This window comes from Salmo trutta, chromosome 2 (genome assembly GCF_901001165.1).
Source record: "Salmo trutta chromosome 2, fSalTru1.1, whole genome shotgun sequence".
Classification (NCBI taxonomy): domain Eukaryota; kingdom Metazoa; phylum Chordata; class Actinopteri; order Salmoniformes; family Salmonidae; genus Salmo; species Salmo trutta.
The window spans coordinates 20768712-20785693 of record NC_042958.1 but is presented as its reverse complement, the minus strand read 5'-3'; the positions used below and the strand labels follow the sequence as shown (position 1 = coordinate 20785693).

The window sequence follows — 16982 nt, the reverse complement described above, 5'->3', positions numbered from 1 at the left end:
AAAATATATTTTACAAATAAATCCTTGATGGTCACTGTGAGAATGTCTCTCTCTCTCTCAATTCAATTCAATTCAATTCAATTCAATTCAATTCAATTCAAGGGCTTTATCTCTCTCTCTCTCTCTCTCCTCTTCTCTCCCTCACCCTTTATCAATGTCTCCTTCTCTATCTCCCTCTCTCTCCCATAAAATTCCACCGAACCTCTGCCAGGGGCTTGGGCTGAGTGCATAGTCCTGGGATGGGAAAAAAGTATACCGTTCCTCCCCTCACCTGTGAAATTTCAGAGGGAGCCAGGGTGAAAGGGGGCATTGTTTCCCCCCTAGAGGAATGCCCCGTGTTGTCCTCAAATAAAGGCTTAATTTGCACAGGAATTTGGAAGCTCCTTGAGACTTGAGAACATAGAGGAGATCTTGGGTTGATGTACTCTGGTGGGACTGGTCACTAACTGGTCAGTGGGTTGTGTAACTGTAGATTAATATGCCCTAATTTGCAATGAGATATGAGTATGTGACAGTAAGGAACTTCTGTGATGATGTTACATTTACATTTAAGTCATTTAGCAGACGCTCTTATCCAGAGCGACTTACAAATGTTATCTGATTAGTTTTTTTCTTCATATTTCAGATTACTTTATCATACATTATAACATCCCAGATAGTAACCAACTGTTTGAGGGGCATTTTCAAAACTGTCTCGAGAAGCTTGCCTCTATCCAAGATGAAGTGTGACACAGGAAACTAGTTTGGCCTGGAATGAATGAGTGACAGAAGTTGACAATTTTGCTTAGTCAGATGCCAACTATATGTAGGCCTCTGAGAGAGAGAGCCACTTGGAGCCACTGTGGACAATGCACTATGGTTAGGACAACTGGGGTAGTTGAGGAAATATATATTAATACTGGATTCATTGTCTTGTCTACAATAGTTTCAGGGGTTGTTGTTCCTCATTACTCAGACCAACTAAGTAATAACATTTACTTTCAGTTGTCTGTGTCTTCTTAGTATTATCTCTAGACAATCAAAGACAAATAAAACGGTGAGTATACCTACAATACTGTGATGTGCTTTGTGCAATGGGTTTCAAACTAAAACCTCTCATTTCCCATAGTTCATCAACTTTAGGAACCTGACTATTTTATTGATAATGTTGACCTCTACTGGTGAAAGGAAAGCGATACACTCAAGTAAATAATCCTAGTGATGGACATCCTGATTAACCAACAGACTTTGAACTCTTGGTAGGCGGTCAAATGTGTAAACATCCAATCATCGATAATTTGGGGCGGAAGTGGTTCGCATGCGCTCTTGGCTGCAAGACAAACCTATATTAGGTAGCAGGTATGTGGCAAAAACAGTTCTTTAAATTCATAAATGTATTTAATTACAATGAGCTACTCATTGAATGACGTGTTGTAATGTTATAGCTACATGTACGACATGGAATGGTAGAGAATGTGAATTAAACGCTTGTTACAAACATCAGCTTGTCTAGCTGATGCAGGTCCAATAGCTATCTAGCTAGCTACCTACTGTACTTGCCTCGGAGCCTGAGTTGAGTTCATCGACAAAATGTTAGGTCTGTGTCTGGACGCTGTGGGAAATTAGCTATCAGAAAGGAATAACCAAAGAAAGCTTTGATATGTTGGATATCATACCGGTGTGGGTTTTGTTTGGCAGGCCGGGTTCGGCCGGGAGGATTTCAGAGGATAAACTAGCTGGTTTCATTTCGCTGAACACTGTATAGTTAACGTTAACGGGTGGGAATAATTTGTGGAACGTTCGAACAGGAATCTGTTGCAAAAACGTTGTAAATAACAAGGCTGCCAACAAACAACGCATACAGAGTTGTATAGCGGCAGAATAAGATACCCGGTAACGGGCTTTTTAATTACGTTTTTCACTCCCAATGTATATTCCGAAACATGTCTGTCCTCACTCTGGTAGTCTATGGACAAACGTTAAGAATAAGCTACGTGGTTAGTTGATGCTAACTAGCTGCCTAATAGGCGAGGTGAATTGGTCATGCTACTTTGTATGCGTTGTTTGTTGGCATCCTTGTACTTTACGAAGTTTTTGGAACAGATTCCTGTTGGAACGTTCCACAAATTATACCCCCCCCACTTTAACTGTCAAGATAATGTTAACACTTGAGTAAATGAGGAATACAAGGTCAATTGAAAGCAGGTTCTTCCACACAGGTGTGGTTATTGAGTTGTTTAAAGGAAAATTAAGAATACAGTTGGTATGATGCGTTTTGCAATATATGATGCGTTTTGCATCATATGATGCTGCGTTTTCAAATACAATTTTATTGGTCCATACACATATGATGCTGCGTTTTGCATCATATGATGCTGAATACGTCACACCAGCTGTATTTCTGTTTTTGAAAGCTATATCTCTTGAAAACCTGATTGCTGACATACAAAACAGTTTGGGACTATATCAACAATGGACTAATGAAACGAATACCAAAAGATAGTTTATGGGTGGAGTTTTCCTTTAAGCAATTAACATACATCATGCTTTTAGGGTCATGTATTAAAATGCTGTGCAGGTCAGTATTTTGGTCATTAATTTTTGCTACCATGGCTATGCCCTATCAACAGGTCACTGAATGGTTTGATTAGCATGAAAACGATGTAAACCATATGCCATGGGCATCTCAGTCACCAAATCTCAACCCAAATGAACACTTATAGGAGATTCTGGAGATGCGCCTGAGACTGCGTTTTGCACCACCATCAACAAAACACGAAATGATGGAATTTCTTTTGGAAGAATGGTGTCGCATCCCTCCAATAGAGTCCCAGACATGTGTAGAGTTTATGCCTAGGCACATTGAATCTGTTCTTGCTCTTGGTGGCCCAACACCATATTAATAACACACTTTATGTTGGCGTTTCCTCTATTTTGACAGTTAACTGTACACTACAGTAACTAGCTAGCCAGCACAGGTTGATCTCTCTCAATAATGTGGGTTATTTCCCAGCCTTGTCATTGATTCTCCTTTATCTGCACCCTGATCTGAGAACACAGGGTAGGTAAAAGCCCAGTTCCTATAAATCACTACAGATAAAGTAAAGGAGACAAGGGATTCACACCATTGCATATGCATACTTACAAGCCACCATATTGCATTCATCCCTCCCTCAACAGTAACATTAACTCTCGTAGCTCGTTAGCTTTCTTTTTCTATCCCCAGGTAATGTTACCGGGTTAGTCAATATATTCTGATCCATCTCTGACAGCTATGGCGGGTGAGGACGAGGAGTTGGTCCAGTCGAGGAAAAGTCGAACTCTGATCATCCGCCATCTCCCTGCTGACCTGTCCAGGGATGAGAAGCAGGATCTACTCAAGTACTTTGGTGCCTTGGGAGTCAGAGTGTTCTCTGATAAAGGAGTACTGGTAGGTCAGACCATGTAGCCCACTGCCGTATCTTCAGTCTTAGGTGGCTACGGTCTTAAAACAGCAGATTTTTCACAATAAACAACACCATCAGGATGACAAAATAACATGAAATCAAAAAACACAATCCAATAGCCCATTTAATACATCACTGAAGCTGGAGATTCATATCTCCCTCACTAACTTTAACACCAGCTGTCAGAGCAGATCACAGATCACTGCACCTGTACATAGCCCATCTGTAAATAGCCCATCCAACTGCCTCATCCCCATACTGTTATTTTATTTATTTTGCTCCTTTTCACCCCAGTATCTCTACTTGCACACTCATCTTCTGCACATCTATCACTCCAGTGTTTAATTGCTAAATTGGAATTATCTCGCCACTTTGGCCTATTTATTGCCTTACCTCCCTTATCCTACCTCATTTGCGCACACTGTATATAGACCTTTTCTATTTTATTATTGACTGCATGTTTGTTTATTCCATGTGTAATTCTGTGTTGTTGTTTGTGTCGCGCTGCTTTGCTTTATCTTGGCCAGGTCGTAGTTGTAAATGAGAACTTGTTCTCAACTAGCCTACCTGGTTAAATAAAGGTGAAATAAAACATATATTTTTTTACAACGATTGTACATTAACTCAAAACCGCTGGGCCTCGATGGACCACCTTCAAGCTAATGAGCAGTCATTCTGCCAGCAACATTCTAACAGTGTCATTTATATATTTCATAGCCTATAAGTGCAAAGTGGCCTTGATAAATAGTGACACTCGCCACAAATGTAATAATTGCATTATAATTAATGTGTCGATATTGAAAGCCGTTCAGCATGTACAATTACGCCTACTATAACTGTGTAGCCTACTCCAAGTATGGCCAGAGTAGACTGATAAAACTGCTTTTATTTAGTGGACTGAAGTAGGGTACATACCATTTTAAGATTAGAATGGATCAGTACAATATAATGCCCCCCCCCTGTTCTTCATTCATAATTGGTGATTACATAATTATACATCGTTCGCTTCCCCTCGCTCATCAACTCACCCATTCTCCCCTTTTCTCCCCATCATACTGGAGAATGCGTTTCCACTTCTCCAGAGTCCAATGGTGGTGAGCTTTACACTACTCCAGCTGACTGTTGGCATTGCGCATAGTGATCTTAGGCGCCAGACGAACAGTTGTTGTGCTGACGTTGCTTCCAGAGGCAGTTTGGAACTCGGTAGTGAGTGTTGCAACTGAGGACAAACGATTTTTACGCACTTCAGCACTTGGCGATCCCGTTCTGTGAGCTTGTGTGGCCTACCACTTCGAGGCTGAGCTGTTGTTGCTCCTAGACGTTTTCACTTGACAATAACAGCACAAATAGTTGACCGGAGCAGCTCTAGAAGGGCAGAAATTTGATGAACTGACTTGTTGGAAAGGTGGCATCCTTTGTGCTATGTTGAAAGTCACTGAGCTCTTTCGTAAGGCCATTCTACTGCCAATGTTTGTCTATGGAGATTGCATGCCCATGTGCTCGATGTTATACACCTGTTAGCAAAGGGTGTGGCTGAAATAGCCAAATCCACTAATTTGAAGGGGTGTCCACATACTTTTGTATACATATAGTGTATGTGTGAAATTCATTTTGGCATAGTTTAGATTCAGGTTTTGAGGCAATTATTGGTGTGATTATCAGAGAAGGAGAGGCAATGGGGAAAACAATACAAAATAATGACTTGTCCTTTCTTTTTATGATATTAAGATTTTAACACCAACAGTGTGTTATTTAGACTTATTTAGGAAAAGTCAAGGACGGATATTGACTAAAATGGCAGAGTAATAAATAACTACAAAATCATGAGCAGTCACAATGACTGCTTTAGCCGTTCTCGTGTTAATGCAATTCAATTCTTATACCTCCAGAGACACACAGCCTTTGCAACATTTGCGAGTGAAAAGTCTGCAGCAAAGGTAGGCTAATTGTTTCTGCCTTCAGTAGCAGTTCATTATCATATTACATGATGTAAATTAGAGTTGTAGTAAAACCTGTATTCTCTCCCCTGTCCTTCAGGCTCTGAGCAGGCTTCACCAGCTACAGATCCTCAACCACACCCTGGTGGTGGAGTTCGCCAAAGAGCAGGAACATGTGACAGTGCTGAAAGACCCACTTGTGTCAGACAGGTAATTTACCTCAACTAGGTGAGGCAGTCAAATGTGTTCAATTGAAAAGCAAAACTTGTATAGTGTGTATTAAACCCTTTATTTTTCTCAGTGCAACAGATGGCAAAGATGTGAAGAAGAAAAAGGAAGTGACACAACCGAGTATACCACTAATAGAGACTGGCACTGCACCCAAACTCGGGTAATTGTGTGCGTGCATGTGTGTGTCTTGAGACTGATGCTGTGTGTGTGTGCTGCCTGGGGGGAGACTGACTGAGACTCAGCCGGAATCTCCAATGAGGAGCTGTCAGCATTCTCATGTCCAATTATAACCCCAGGTTTCAGGTCTGTGGCTGAGCACATCAGCAGTGGCAGGTCAGGTCTGTGGCTTGGTGCTCGGTAGTGACATCAGCAGTGGCAGGCCATCTGCCGCTTCCAGTTGGTGGCACCAGGTGGCCTTTGATAAAGACACTCAGGGCTGAGGTGTAAGGTGTCATGCCACTATGAGAAGTCACCTATCCTATACATCACACACATTGGAGGTTGATTTGTCTGTCAGTTTTTTGAGGGTATGTGCTTAATCGTTGTTGGATGAAATGCATGTGTACAGTCATTTTTTGTAATTACGTGGCTTTGAAGCTCCAGGAAGCCTACAGCAAGTTGTGCTTTAGGGACGGTTTCTCAGCCCTATACTGAGTGTTCTTTTAGTCCAGGAATAGGCTTATTCCAGGAAAGCGGCCCATTGAGTTTATGTTCCCTGCACATTCAGTTACAAAATATAATTTTTAATGCAGGTAATGGCTTTTTTTAATTAAAAGGCCCCCATACCCTGAGTGTAAATAGACTTTGAATTGAATGAGTTTCAGCCTCCGTGGCTGGCCCAGCACAGAACAGGGCCTAGCCTAAGCTCAGACCTTAGTCATTACACGAGAACAGACCTTGAGTAGATGCTGAGATGGCATACTGTTCCCAACATCCCTGAAGAGGAAGTGTGATATTGAGTATATTTCAGTCGCATGCTGTGCAGGTTGTTAAGGAGAAAGGCAGCCAAAGCCCGCTACTAAACCTCGGTAGCCTGCTTACATATTTATGCGGCCCCATTATTTAGACATATATTGTTTCTGGTATTATTTTTGCGTGTTGGGAGACCGTACGTTCGTAGGTAGCGCTTGACATGTTTTATGTGCTAATTATTCTCTTTCCTGTGGCTTTTTTTGTCCCTCATTCTCTGCAGGTTGAAATTTCAATCAAATCCCAGTCTGAAATATTTATATCCACCTCCTTCTAATGGGATCCTGACAAACATAACACATGCCCTTCTGAGCGTTCCAAACTTCTACGTTCAGGTGAGTACATCCTGCAAAGTGATATTTCCTTCTGTGTTGGTTTATTTCGGAGAGCATGCTGGGAAATGTATTTATTCAAATATATATCCTCATATCTCTGCTTTTATTTATTCCACAGTTAATGTCCTTCTTTTAACCTTAGAGAAAAACAGTTGTGTTAACAAAATAGCATTTATATATTATTATAAGAGGTCCAAATGGACTCAGAACATTTTTTTTCTTCTAATTTTAACATTCTCCCTAGTGTTTTTTTTTTTTACCACATCCAACACACTTTAAAGATCAAACAGAAAACATTTGCCTTGGAAATTACAATTAAGGGTGCGTTGCAAATTATAATATTAAGGCTAAGTGGGAGGCATGAGTAAAGGGTTTAACATTTGCCTCCATGCTGCTGGGCTGCCCTTCTTACTCTGTGGGAACTATTCACATTTGGAGTAGCTCATAATGGTCTCTTGGTGGTGCTAGTGTGTTGTGGAAGAGCATGCCATTGTCCTAACAATGCAGGCACTCTCCTCACTCACTACCTCACCCACTGTATAGTTCCATTGGTAAATGTTGCAGACATATGCTCTCCTTGCAATCTGTGTTGCATATGGAGCTGAGGTCACAATGACAGTGTGTTTGTGTTGCTAGCATAGATGTCAAAACCACTAGATGGTGATAGTGCTGATTAGAGGTCGACCGATTATGATTTTTCAAAGCAGATACCGATTATTGGAGGACCAAAAAATGCCGATTCCGATTAAACGGGCTATTTTTTTATATATATTTTGTAATAATGACAATTACAACAATACTGAATGAACAATGAACACTTTTTTTTAAACTTAATATAATACATAAATAAAATCAATTTAGCCTCAAATAAATAATGAAACATGTTCAATTTGGTATAAATAATGCAAAAACAGTGTTGGAGAAGAAAGTAAAAGTGCAATATGTGCGATGTAAAAAAGCGAACGTTTAAGTTCCTTGCTCAGAACATGAGAACATATGAAATCTGGTGGTTCCTTTTAACATGAGTCTTCAATATTCCCAGTTAAGAAGTTTTAGATTGTAGTTATTATAGGGCTATTTCTCTCTCTACCATTTGTATTTCATATATCTTTGACTATTGGATGTCCTTATAGGCACTTTAGTATTGCCAGCCTAATCTCGGGAGTTGATAGGCTTGAAGTCATAAACAGCGCTGTGCTTCAAGCATTGCTAATAACTGGTGTTTGAATGAATGCTTACGAGCCTGCAGCTGCCTTCCACCGCTCAGTCAGACTGCTCTATCAAATCACATACTTAATTATAATATAATAAACACAGAAATACGAGCCTTTGGTCATTAATATGGTCAAATCCGGAAACTTTCATTTAGAAAACAAAACATTTATTATTTCAATGAAATACAGAACCGTTCCGTATTTTATCTAACGGGTGGCATCCCTAATTCTAAATATTGCTGTTACGTTGCACAACCTTCAATGTTATGTCATAATTATGTACAATTCTGGCAAACTAATTAGTCTTTGTTGGAAATAAATGGCCTTTCAACAGTTCGCAACAAGCCAGGCGGCCCAAACGGCTGCATATACCCTGACTCTGCTTGCACTGAACGCAAGAGAAGTGACACAATTTCCCTAGTTAATATTGCCTGCTAACATTAATTTCTTTTAACTAAATATGCAGGTTTAAAAATATATACTTGTGTATTGATTTTAAGAAAGGCATTGATGTTTATGGTTAGGTACATTATTTCAACGATTGCTTTTTTCGGGAATGCGCTTTTGTTAAATCATCACCTGTTTGGCTTAGTTGAAGTAGGCTGTGATTCGATGATAAATTAACAGGCACCACATTGATTATATGTAACGCAGAACAAGCTAGTTAACCTAGTAATATCATCAACCATGTGTAGTTAACTAGTGATTGTGAAGATTGATTGCTTTTTTATAAGATAAGTTTAATGCTAGCTAGCAACTTACCTTGGCTCCTTGCTGCCACAAGGTCCTTTTGATGCTGCGCTCGCGTAACAGGTGGTCAGCCTGCCACGCAGTCTCCTCGTGGATTGCAATGTAACCGGATGTAATCGGTGTAATCGGCGTCCAATTTTTATGAGAACTTGAAATCGGCCCGAATTAATCGGCCGACCACTAGTGCTGATGTCATCCACGTATTCCTATTGAAAACTCCCGTTGGCGCATGAAGTCGGAAGTATTTGAATTTGAGTTGCACCAAACAATCGCTAAGGATCATGGTGAAAGTGGCCTGAACTAACAAAGGATCATGGTTGATGTAGTCGTTTCATCCTGACAGAGGTAGCCTCCTCACCCGTGATTTGTTTGTGATAGCATGTATGACGACAAATGTAGTAGTCAGAATGGATCACTATTTCATAAAATATTTAGATTTGTATCGAATGTTCAAATAATTCACTGTGGGGATTGAACTTGATCATAATAAACACATTTTAAAATCCAAAACGGCAGCCCAAATTTTTGTGGGGCCGATCTGGCGATCATAAGTTACGCATCAGCCGCCCAGCAGAGCCTGTGACTTCGCGCTCCAGACCAGACACTGGGGGACTGGTTGCTAGTGTGTGTTTGTGATGTTGGCCAGTCATGCCAATCCGCCCAGACGTTTTACAATACATAATTTGATTCAGAGCTTCAGCTAGCTAAGCCTTTAAGAAGTGGAGCATTGCTACAGTACAGTGTGTTGTCATCCAACAGGTCCTTCATCTGATGAACAAGATGAACCTACCGTCTCCATTCGGCCCCATCACAGCAAGACCTCCGATGGTGAGATTACCGGATCACACTCCAACACACAGATTAGTAGATTATATACTAGCTTCATTTCATATTCTAAAACACAGATTAATAATCTATAGATTGTTCAATAGCTAGATTACGGGGACCATACTCCGAAAGACCCAGATTATTATACACTAGTTAGATTTCAATCCCATCTGTGGATGTAGACTAGTGTTACAACTTTGTGTGTGATTGTATGAAAGATTGTGTACTGTAGCAGGTCTTGTAAATTCAGGCCTCAATGAATATACTCTCTCTTTCTACCCTTAGTATGAAATGCATCCTGCCCCCCCTCCACCAATGCCGCCCCCCTATCCTCCCCACTACCCCCCCTTACCAGCAGATGAGATGGACCTCTCCAGCGAGGAGGGGTCTGAGTATGAGAGTGGAGATGACGAGGACAAAGAGAGGTGGGGGACCAATCACACTACTTTATTGGCGATTGATGGAAATTTTAACCAATAAAGTCAGTTTAGAGGCTGCCCCCTGTCGATGTATTTTGGTCTCAAGCCAAATGATTACAAGAGAGATGAGATTTTGGCGATTTTGTGTGGTAGCTGTACCTGTATTTTTTTTCTTCACAGCTAGGAATTTGCTCGAGCATATCCAAATGGGTTGTTGCAATGCATGTTGAGTTACATTATTCTGACAATATTTCACAGTATACCACTATTTCCCCTGTGCCATTTCTAGAGCAGTCATCATTTGCACAGTGGCGTGAATGTCTAGGCTGCCTTTATTTTCTTTTGTTGATTTCTTTTCCAGGATGATTCGCCTGATGGGTCTGGTCAACCAAGCATGCAAGAGACCTCTGAGAACTAAAGTGTCCTCCAAGAGAAAGAAACCCAAGTTCAAGGATCTTCTCTTTGTCCCCAAGCCCGACTCTCAGAGGTACCCAGCCGCTCATGCACATCAACCCTCTCCCTTTTCTTCTTAATCTATTCTCAACTTTAAAATATGCAGTTTTCTGTTTGAAAGGTACAGGGTTGTCTGTCTGAAGGGCCAGACAACACAACTAGCTGTGAAGGATTTATCCTCCTTCCAGACATTTCTCACTCGTAATAGTCCCCCAATGTAGCTTCGACTGCATATTGGATATCTGCCTGCACCTTGTGTAACCCCAAAATAGATCAGACCACAAACTCAGTTTGAAGAGAGTAGAAATACAACACACGCACCCTAAATGTTCCCTAAGTTTACTCAGTGCCCTGGGAAATATCAAGCTGACCAGAAAAAAAGATAAACTAGCTAGATTCACAGATAAATACAGTTTACTGTGCCCAGTGCCAGACCCTGGTGTTTAGTGGGGTGTGATAGCTTTCTTGTACCAGACCCTGGTGTTTAGGGGGAATGTTAGCTTTCTTGTACCAGACCCTGGTGTTTAGGGGGAATGTTAGCTTTCTTGTACCAGATCCTGGTGTTTAGGGTGTATTTTAGCTTTCTTGTACCAGACCCTGGTGTTTAGGGTGTATTTTAGCTTTCTTGTACCAGACCCTGGTGTTTAGGGGGAATGTTAGCTTTCTTGTACCAGACCCTGGTGTTTAGGGTGTATTTTAGCTTTCTTGTGCCAGACCCTGGTGTTTAGTGGGGTATTTTAGCTTTCTTGTGCCAGACCCTGGTGTTTAGTGGGGTATTTTAGCTTTCTTGTGCCAGACCCTGGTGTTTAGTGGGGTATTTTAGCTTTCTTGTGCCAGACCCTGGTGTTTAGTGGGGTATTTTAGCTTTCTTGTGCCAGACCCTGGTGTTTAGTGGGTTATTTTAGCTTTCTTGTACCAGACCCTGGTGTTTAGTGGGGTATTTTAGCTTTCTTGTGCCAGACCCTGGTGTTTAGTGGGTATTTTAGCTTTCTTGTGCCAGACCCTGGTGTTTAGGGTGTATTTTAGCTTTCTTGTGCCAGACCCTGGTGTTTAGTGGGGTATTTTAGCTTTCTTGTGCCAGACCCTGGTGTTTAGTGGGGTATTTTAGCTTTCTTGTGCCAGACCCTGGTGTTTAGTGGGGTATTTTAGCTTTCTTGTACCAGACCCTGGTGTTTAGGGTGTATATTAGCTTTCTTGTACCAGATCCTGGTGTTTAGGGTGTATTTTAGCTTTCTTGTGCCAGACCCTGGTGTTTAGTGGGGTATGTTAGCTTTCTTGTACCAGGCCCTGGCGTTTAGGGGGAATGTTAGCTTTCTTGTGCCAGACCCTGGTGTTTAGTGGGGTATGTTAGCTTTTTTGAACCAGATCCTGGTGTTTAGGGTGTATATTAGCTTTCTTGTTGCAGATCCTGATGTTTTTAGGGTGTATATTAGCTTTCTTGTACCAGACCCTGGTGTTTAGGGGTGTATTTTAGCTTTCTTGTGGTCTCAGTGCTCCAGGGTCCATCTTGCAGCCATCAGATGTGTTTGAGCAGCCCCAGCCCTGCGGACAGAAGAAGATTGAGTTCCACATTTCAGCAGACGTGTCGGCCATACTGGAAGGAGGAGGAGGCAGCTCCACCCAGCCACAGGAGCCCACTGAGCCAGCTGAGGAGGCTGAAGGTAGGGCCTTTGACTCGGACTCGACACAGGACCAGGCTGCACCCCTCTGGGAAACACACCGACTACCCACAGTTTCAGTGGTCTAAGGTTACATCCAAAAGGGCACCCTATTTCCTATATAGTGCACTACATTTGGCTTTGGTCAAAAGGAGTGCACTGTATAGGGAAAAGGGTGCCATTTCAAAGTGAATCCATAAGTCATTTGCAGTACCAGTCAAACGTTTGGACACACCTACTCACTCAAGGGTTTTTCTTTATTCTTTATTGTAGAATAATAGTGAAGGCATCACAACTATGAAATAACACATATGGAATCATGTAGTAACCCAAAAAGTGTTAACCAAATCAAAATAGATTTTAGATTCTGCAAAGTAGTCACCCTTTGCCTTGATGACAGCTTTGAATACTCTTGGCATTCTCTCAACCAGCTTCATGAGGTAGTCACCTGGTATTAATTTAAATTAACAGCTGTGCCTTGTTAAAAGTTAATTTGCGCATCATTTAGCAGACACTCTTATCCAGAGTGTCTTACAGGAGCAATTAGGGTTAAGTGCCTTGCTTAAGGACACATTGACAGATTCTTCACCTAGTCAGCTCGGGGATTGGAACCAGCAACCTTTCAGTTACTAGCCCAACGCTCTTAACCGCTAGGCTACCTGCTGCCCCTAGATGGAGCTTCTATTCCTTGAGACTTGAAGAACAGTTCAAAGGGGGAATTTAACTTGTCAACTAAAAAAATTGAGAAGAGAATATTATAGCCCACACAAAGGTTATAATAAAGCTTTAGCACATTTTGGATGGTAATAATGAGTAATCAGAATTATGTAAAAGGAATTTTAATTGGAACATCTGTGATTCCATGTTTACAATACATGGATTAATTTCAATCAGTAGCCGCACCACCATATGCTGTATTGTATTTCAAGGCTTCTATAGAATGCACTATAGAATTATCAAAGCAGGAAGGTGTTTCACTATCAGGATTAGAGAAATGTCATCTTGTGGCACTGTGTCGTCACCTGCCACCCTGACTGGCTGTCTCAGCTTGTCTTATCTTCTGTCTCTTATAAGCCACCGTCTTCCCATGAATCCACTCTCGTCCCAACTCCTGAGAAATAAAACGTATCTAAAAAGTCCAAGGCAAAAGATTGTCTAAGGCATAGAAGACAAACTGTGGCAGGTTGGTTTTTGGATTAGTCTTGTTTTGGGGCGCTGATAAACAACCCGTTTTTAAATTATGTAAAGGGGGTTGGGGTGTGATGAGGAGGATCATTTGAAAAAAGGATCTAGTTCTCTACTGAGAATGTATCAGAACAGCCCTGGCATTCCGCCGCGGTGGGCGAGCACATGCAAGCTGGATGTGTGTGACAAGTTTCCAGAGGATTTGTATAAGCTCTCTGCTCTTCATCATTTTGTGTGTGTGTGCACGCACGCACCTCAGCGTTAACCTCCAGGCTACAGTTCCCAACTACTTTTTTCCTCAGCCTCAAGTGAAAGTTCCATGGAGCAGTGCTTGCTGAATGCTCTGTTTTAAAACGGTCCGCATGGCAATAGCAGTCAACAAATGCTTTAACAAACGTATCATTTATTGCAGCTTGTCCACTCATTACAGTAGACTGGTTCAGCCTAAACGCATAATAAGATTTCCAATGTATTTATTACATAAGCCAAATTTAACATGACATTTGAGACTAATAATCCCCTATTTGTCCCAGTAGCAGCTGAGGAGATGCAGGCCACCACCACTACAGAGGAGGATCCAGGGGAGGGCTTTGGGAAGATCTACCCTGCTGCCCAGGCCTCCCAACTGGAGGAGGACAGTGATGAGGACGAGGATGTCCCCTCTGATGTCATCTCCAGGAAGGAACTGGATAAGGGACGGCTGTCCAGAGACGGTACGCTTACCTACCAGATCACTAGTCTGTTACTACAGCCTTTGATCAACAGACAGAGATGGTACACTTCTCACTTTAACAGACCACTACACTACTCTGTCTGGGTAGCTCAGACACCACTCTCTAAGCATTTCAATGTTTGAAAGGGCACCATTACTTGAAAAGTCTGAGAGAAATGCGTAGTGTCTGGATTTGTAACTGTTGTGAAGCGTTGTTGGCAATGGGTCTGCTAGACTGGTTGTTTGGTTCCAACTCACTTGTTTATAAGATCAAATAGAAAAGAAAATGGGGGTGTTGAGATCAAACATGCCTTTTAATGTAGCAATGTATTCTGACTGTAGGGAGTGACTCAATGTTTGGCCTTGAATTGAAATAAGGTTTGTATTGCCATCAGATTGGCAGAGGCACCCCTGTGGTCTTTTGTAGCTGTGTTTATTGAAGTAGGACTGGGGTTGACTGGGTTCTTCTCTTACCTCTTTTAAACCAGAGATAAAAAGGATGTCCGTGTATAAAAATTATGAACCTGGAGAGCCGACCAGCAGACTTTACGTGAAGAACATCGCCAAGTCAGTGGAAGAGAAAGTAGGTACCTTTTATACTATAGAGTTGACAAACTTTCAATATGTATGTTTAGTTTACACACATTTGCTTCTAGTCTTCTGCTTCTACCGTCTAATTGCATCAAATCATGTACAATGTGGTGTTAAGATGACTATGTTGGTGGTGACTTTGTTCTCTGTATTGCAGGATCTGAAATACATCTATGGGCGATACATTGACGTTTCATCTGAGGCAGAGAGAAATATGTATGTATGAAGACATTTCTTGCGGTATACGGTGCTTCAAATCAAAATCAAATATTTTGGATATCTTCATGAGAATGATCTGCGTCACTTCTCTCCCTCAGGTTTGACATAGGGAATGTGTAGACTAGGTATCAGTGAGAATAACCTCTCCCTTGTCTCTGCCTAAGGTTTGACATAGTGCTGATGAAGGAGGGTCGTATGAAGGGCCAGGCATTCGTAGGTCTCCCCAGTGAGAGGAGTGCAGAGAAGGCCCTGAGAGACACCAACGGTTACGTCCTCTATGACAAGCCCCTCGTCGTTGTATCCTTTACTTCTAATCATGTATAAAACAGATAAAATATATACTTTCAACAATCATTAAGAATATACTTGTTTAGTTAATTTAAAAAATGGAATCAAAACAGTTTTAACAGTTATAAAGCTAGGATGGTTTTGAAATTCTCCAGAGATGCATATTACGCTTAGTGGATCAGTTTGTGTGATGTTTCCTGTACAATATTTTAACTCTTTCAGACCTTAACTCAGACCTTCCAGTCGTTTGCCAGGTCTGCCAGACCTAAAGCGGACACCCTGGACCCCAAGAAAGGACCCAAACGAACCCGATGAACAGGTGAGGAGGGTTCTTCTGCTCCTCTAGGTCCATATTATGTTGTCTCACTGACTTGTCTCACTGAAAAAGAGAAATGGAACTCTTGAAATATAGCTCATTTGCTGAATGTTGATTCAAAGATAGGCCTAATCTGAGAAATTCAAGCTATTTATTTGTGAAATTATAATAGTTCTGTATCTAAGACATGATCCCTATATTTATCTAAAACACTATCTGTATCTTTAAATTTTTTGTTGAAGATATTGATGTCAAGTTGAAGTTACATGGTGATAGTGTGGCCCAGCAGTCAGTACCATTTGTATCCTTCTGATTCTGTCATATCCTTTCCAAAGCACATCATACCATCACGATACCTGTGTTTTCCTCCTCTTTGGTACACATTAGACCCATAGACAACCATGCCGTTCTGAAATACCCTTGGAGATAAAACACCAAACATTAAGCATAGCTCTAATATCCAGTGAAATCAATAGCAGTTTTAAAATGATAGGTTACGACCTAACTGCCTAACATAATTGTTTTTAAAGAAATCACAGTATACAGTCTTATGGGTTTTTCTTTTCTGATGAGGGACATAATACATACCTGTTTGTATCCTTCCAACATGCACACATACACTGATTCTTGCTTAAATTGTAGCGCCTGGAGTCAGTGTTATTTATCTGAAATGTTCTTCTCCCCTGATAAAAAAAAAAAGAATATGTTGCTGTGAGATGTAGTATTTTTAATCTGTGAAATTCAATATTTGACATCTCCTCTGTTTGGTTCTGAACTACAGGTGATGGAATCCTCTGCAAACTGAAGACAACACGTTAGGAATATAATTTCTTCATTTGTTTTTTTTTTTTAAATAAAATATTTTTTATATATATATTGTCTGTCTATAAATACCTACTAGTCCACTGTAAGGTCTTTTTTTGTTTTCTTGAATACTTTTTTGTTTGGTACATGTTACATAATCACACAATGTCAAATTTGCCTAATTAGAAAATATAGATATGAATTTACACAATTTTGTATCATTGGTGAACTATCTGTAGGGTCACAGGAGTTTTTAACCTCAGAGAAAGTGACAACTGAACAGGAGAGAGAGAGAGTAGGTAAATATAGACAGTGAAAGCAATTGGAAATCTGAATTGGCTGTGAGCTGCAGCAACAGATGGTGGTGTCAACGCTGTAGACTAGAGTAACACTCCTGACGAGACGAAACAAACAAACACGGACTGTGAGAGATGATGCTGGTAGGCAGGGACTGAGTCCGTAAACTTAGCTGTACCCTGCTGGCTGTACTCTGGATTCATGATGATTGATAGATTTTATTGGGGATGGAGCAAAATGCACACTGGAGGAAGGTGAGCAGTGCAATTAAAACAGACATTGTTTATTATTAAAATCACGTTTCTTATATTGTCAGTTCCATACCTCCTTTCATGAAGATAATCAGTCACC

The 16982-nt window shown here is 41.0% G+C and overlaps 1 protein-coding gene across 2 annotated transcripts; it reads left to right on the top strand.

Moving 5' to 3' along the window:
* Positions 1 to 1247: 1247 nt before the first annotated feature.
* Positions 1248 to 16936, top strand: rnpc3 (RNA-binding region (RNP1, RRM) containing 3). 2 transcript variants are annotated; one of them, XM_029698055.1, is made up of 16 exons: positions 1248 to 1338; positions 3252 to 3409; positions 5315 to 5362; positions 5463 to 5572; positions 5664 to 5753; positions 6786 to 6897; positions 9621 to 9689; positions 9975 to 10114; positions 10470 to 10595; positions 12053 to 12222; positions 13941 to 14117; positions 14605 to 14699; positions 14865 to 14923; positions 15091 to 15223; positions 15458 to 15533; positions 15773 to 16936. In XM_029698055.1, exons 2-15 carry the CDS (start codon positions 3254 to 3256, stop codon positions 15527 to 15529), a joined length of 1557 nt encoding a protein of 518 aa, XP_029553915.1. In that variant the 5' UTR covers positions 1248 to 1338; positions 3252 to 3253; the 3' UTR covers positions 15530 to 15533; positions 15773 to 16936. The 2 variants fall into 2 exon arrangements, with proteins under 2 accessions (XP_029553915.1, XP_029553905.1); XM_029698045.1 differs by having other exon boundaries at positions 13938 to 14117.
* The last annotated feature ends 46 nt before the right edge of the window (positions 16937 to 16982 follow it).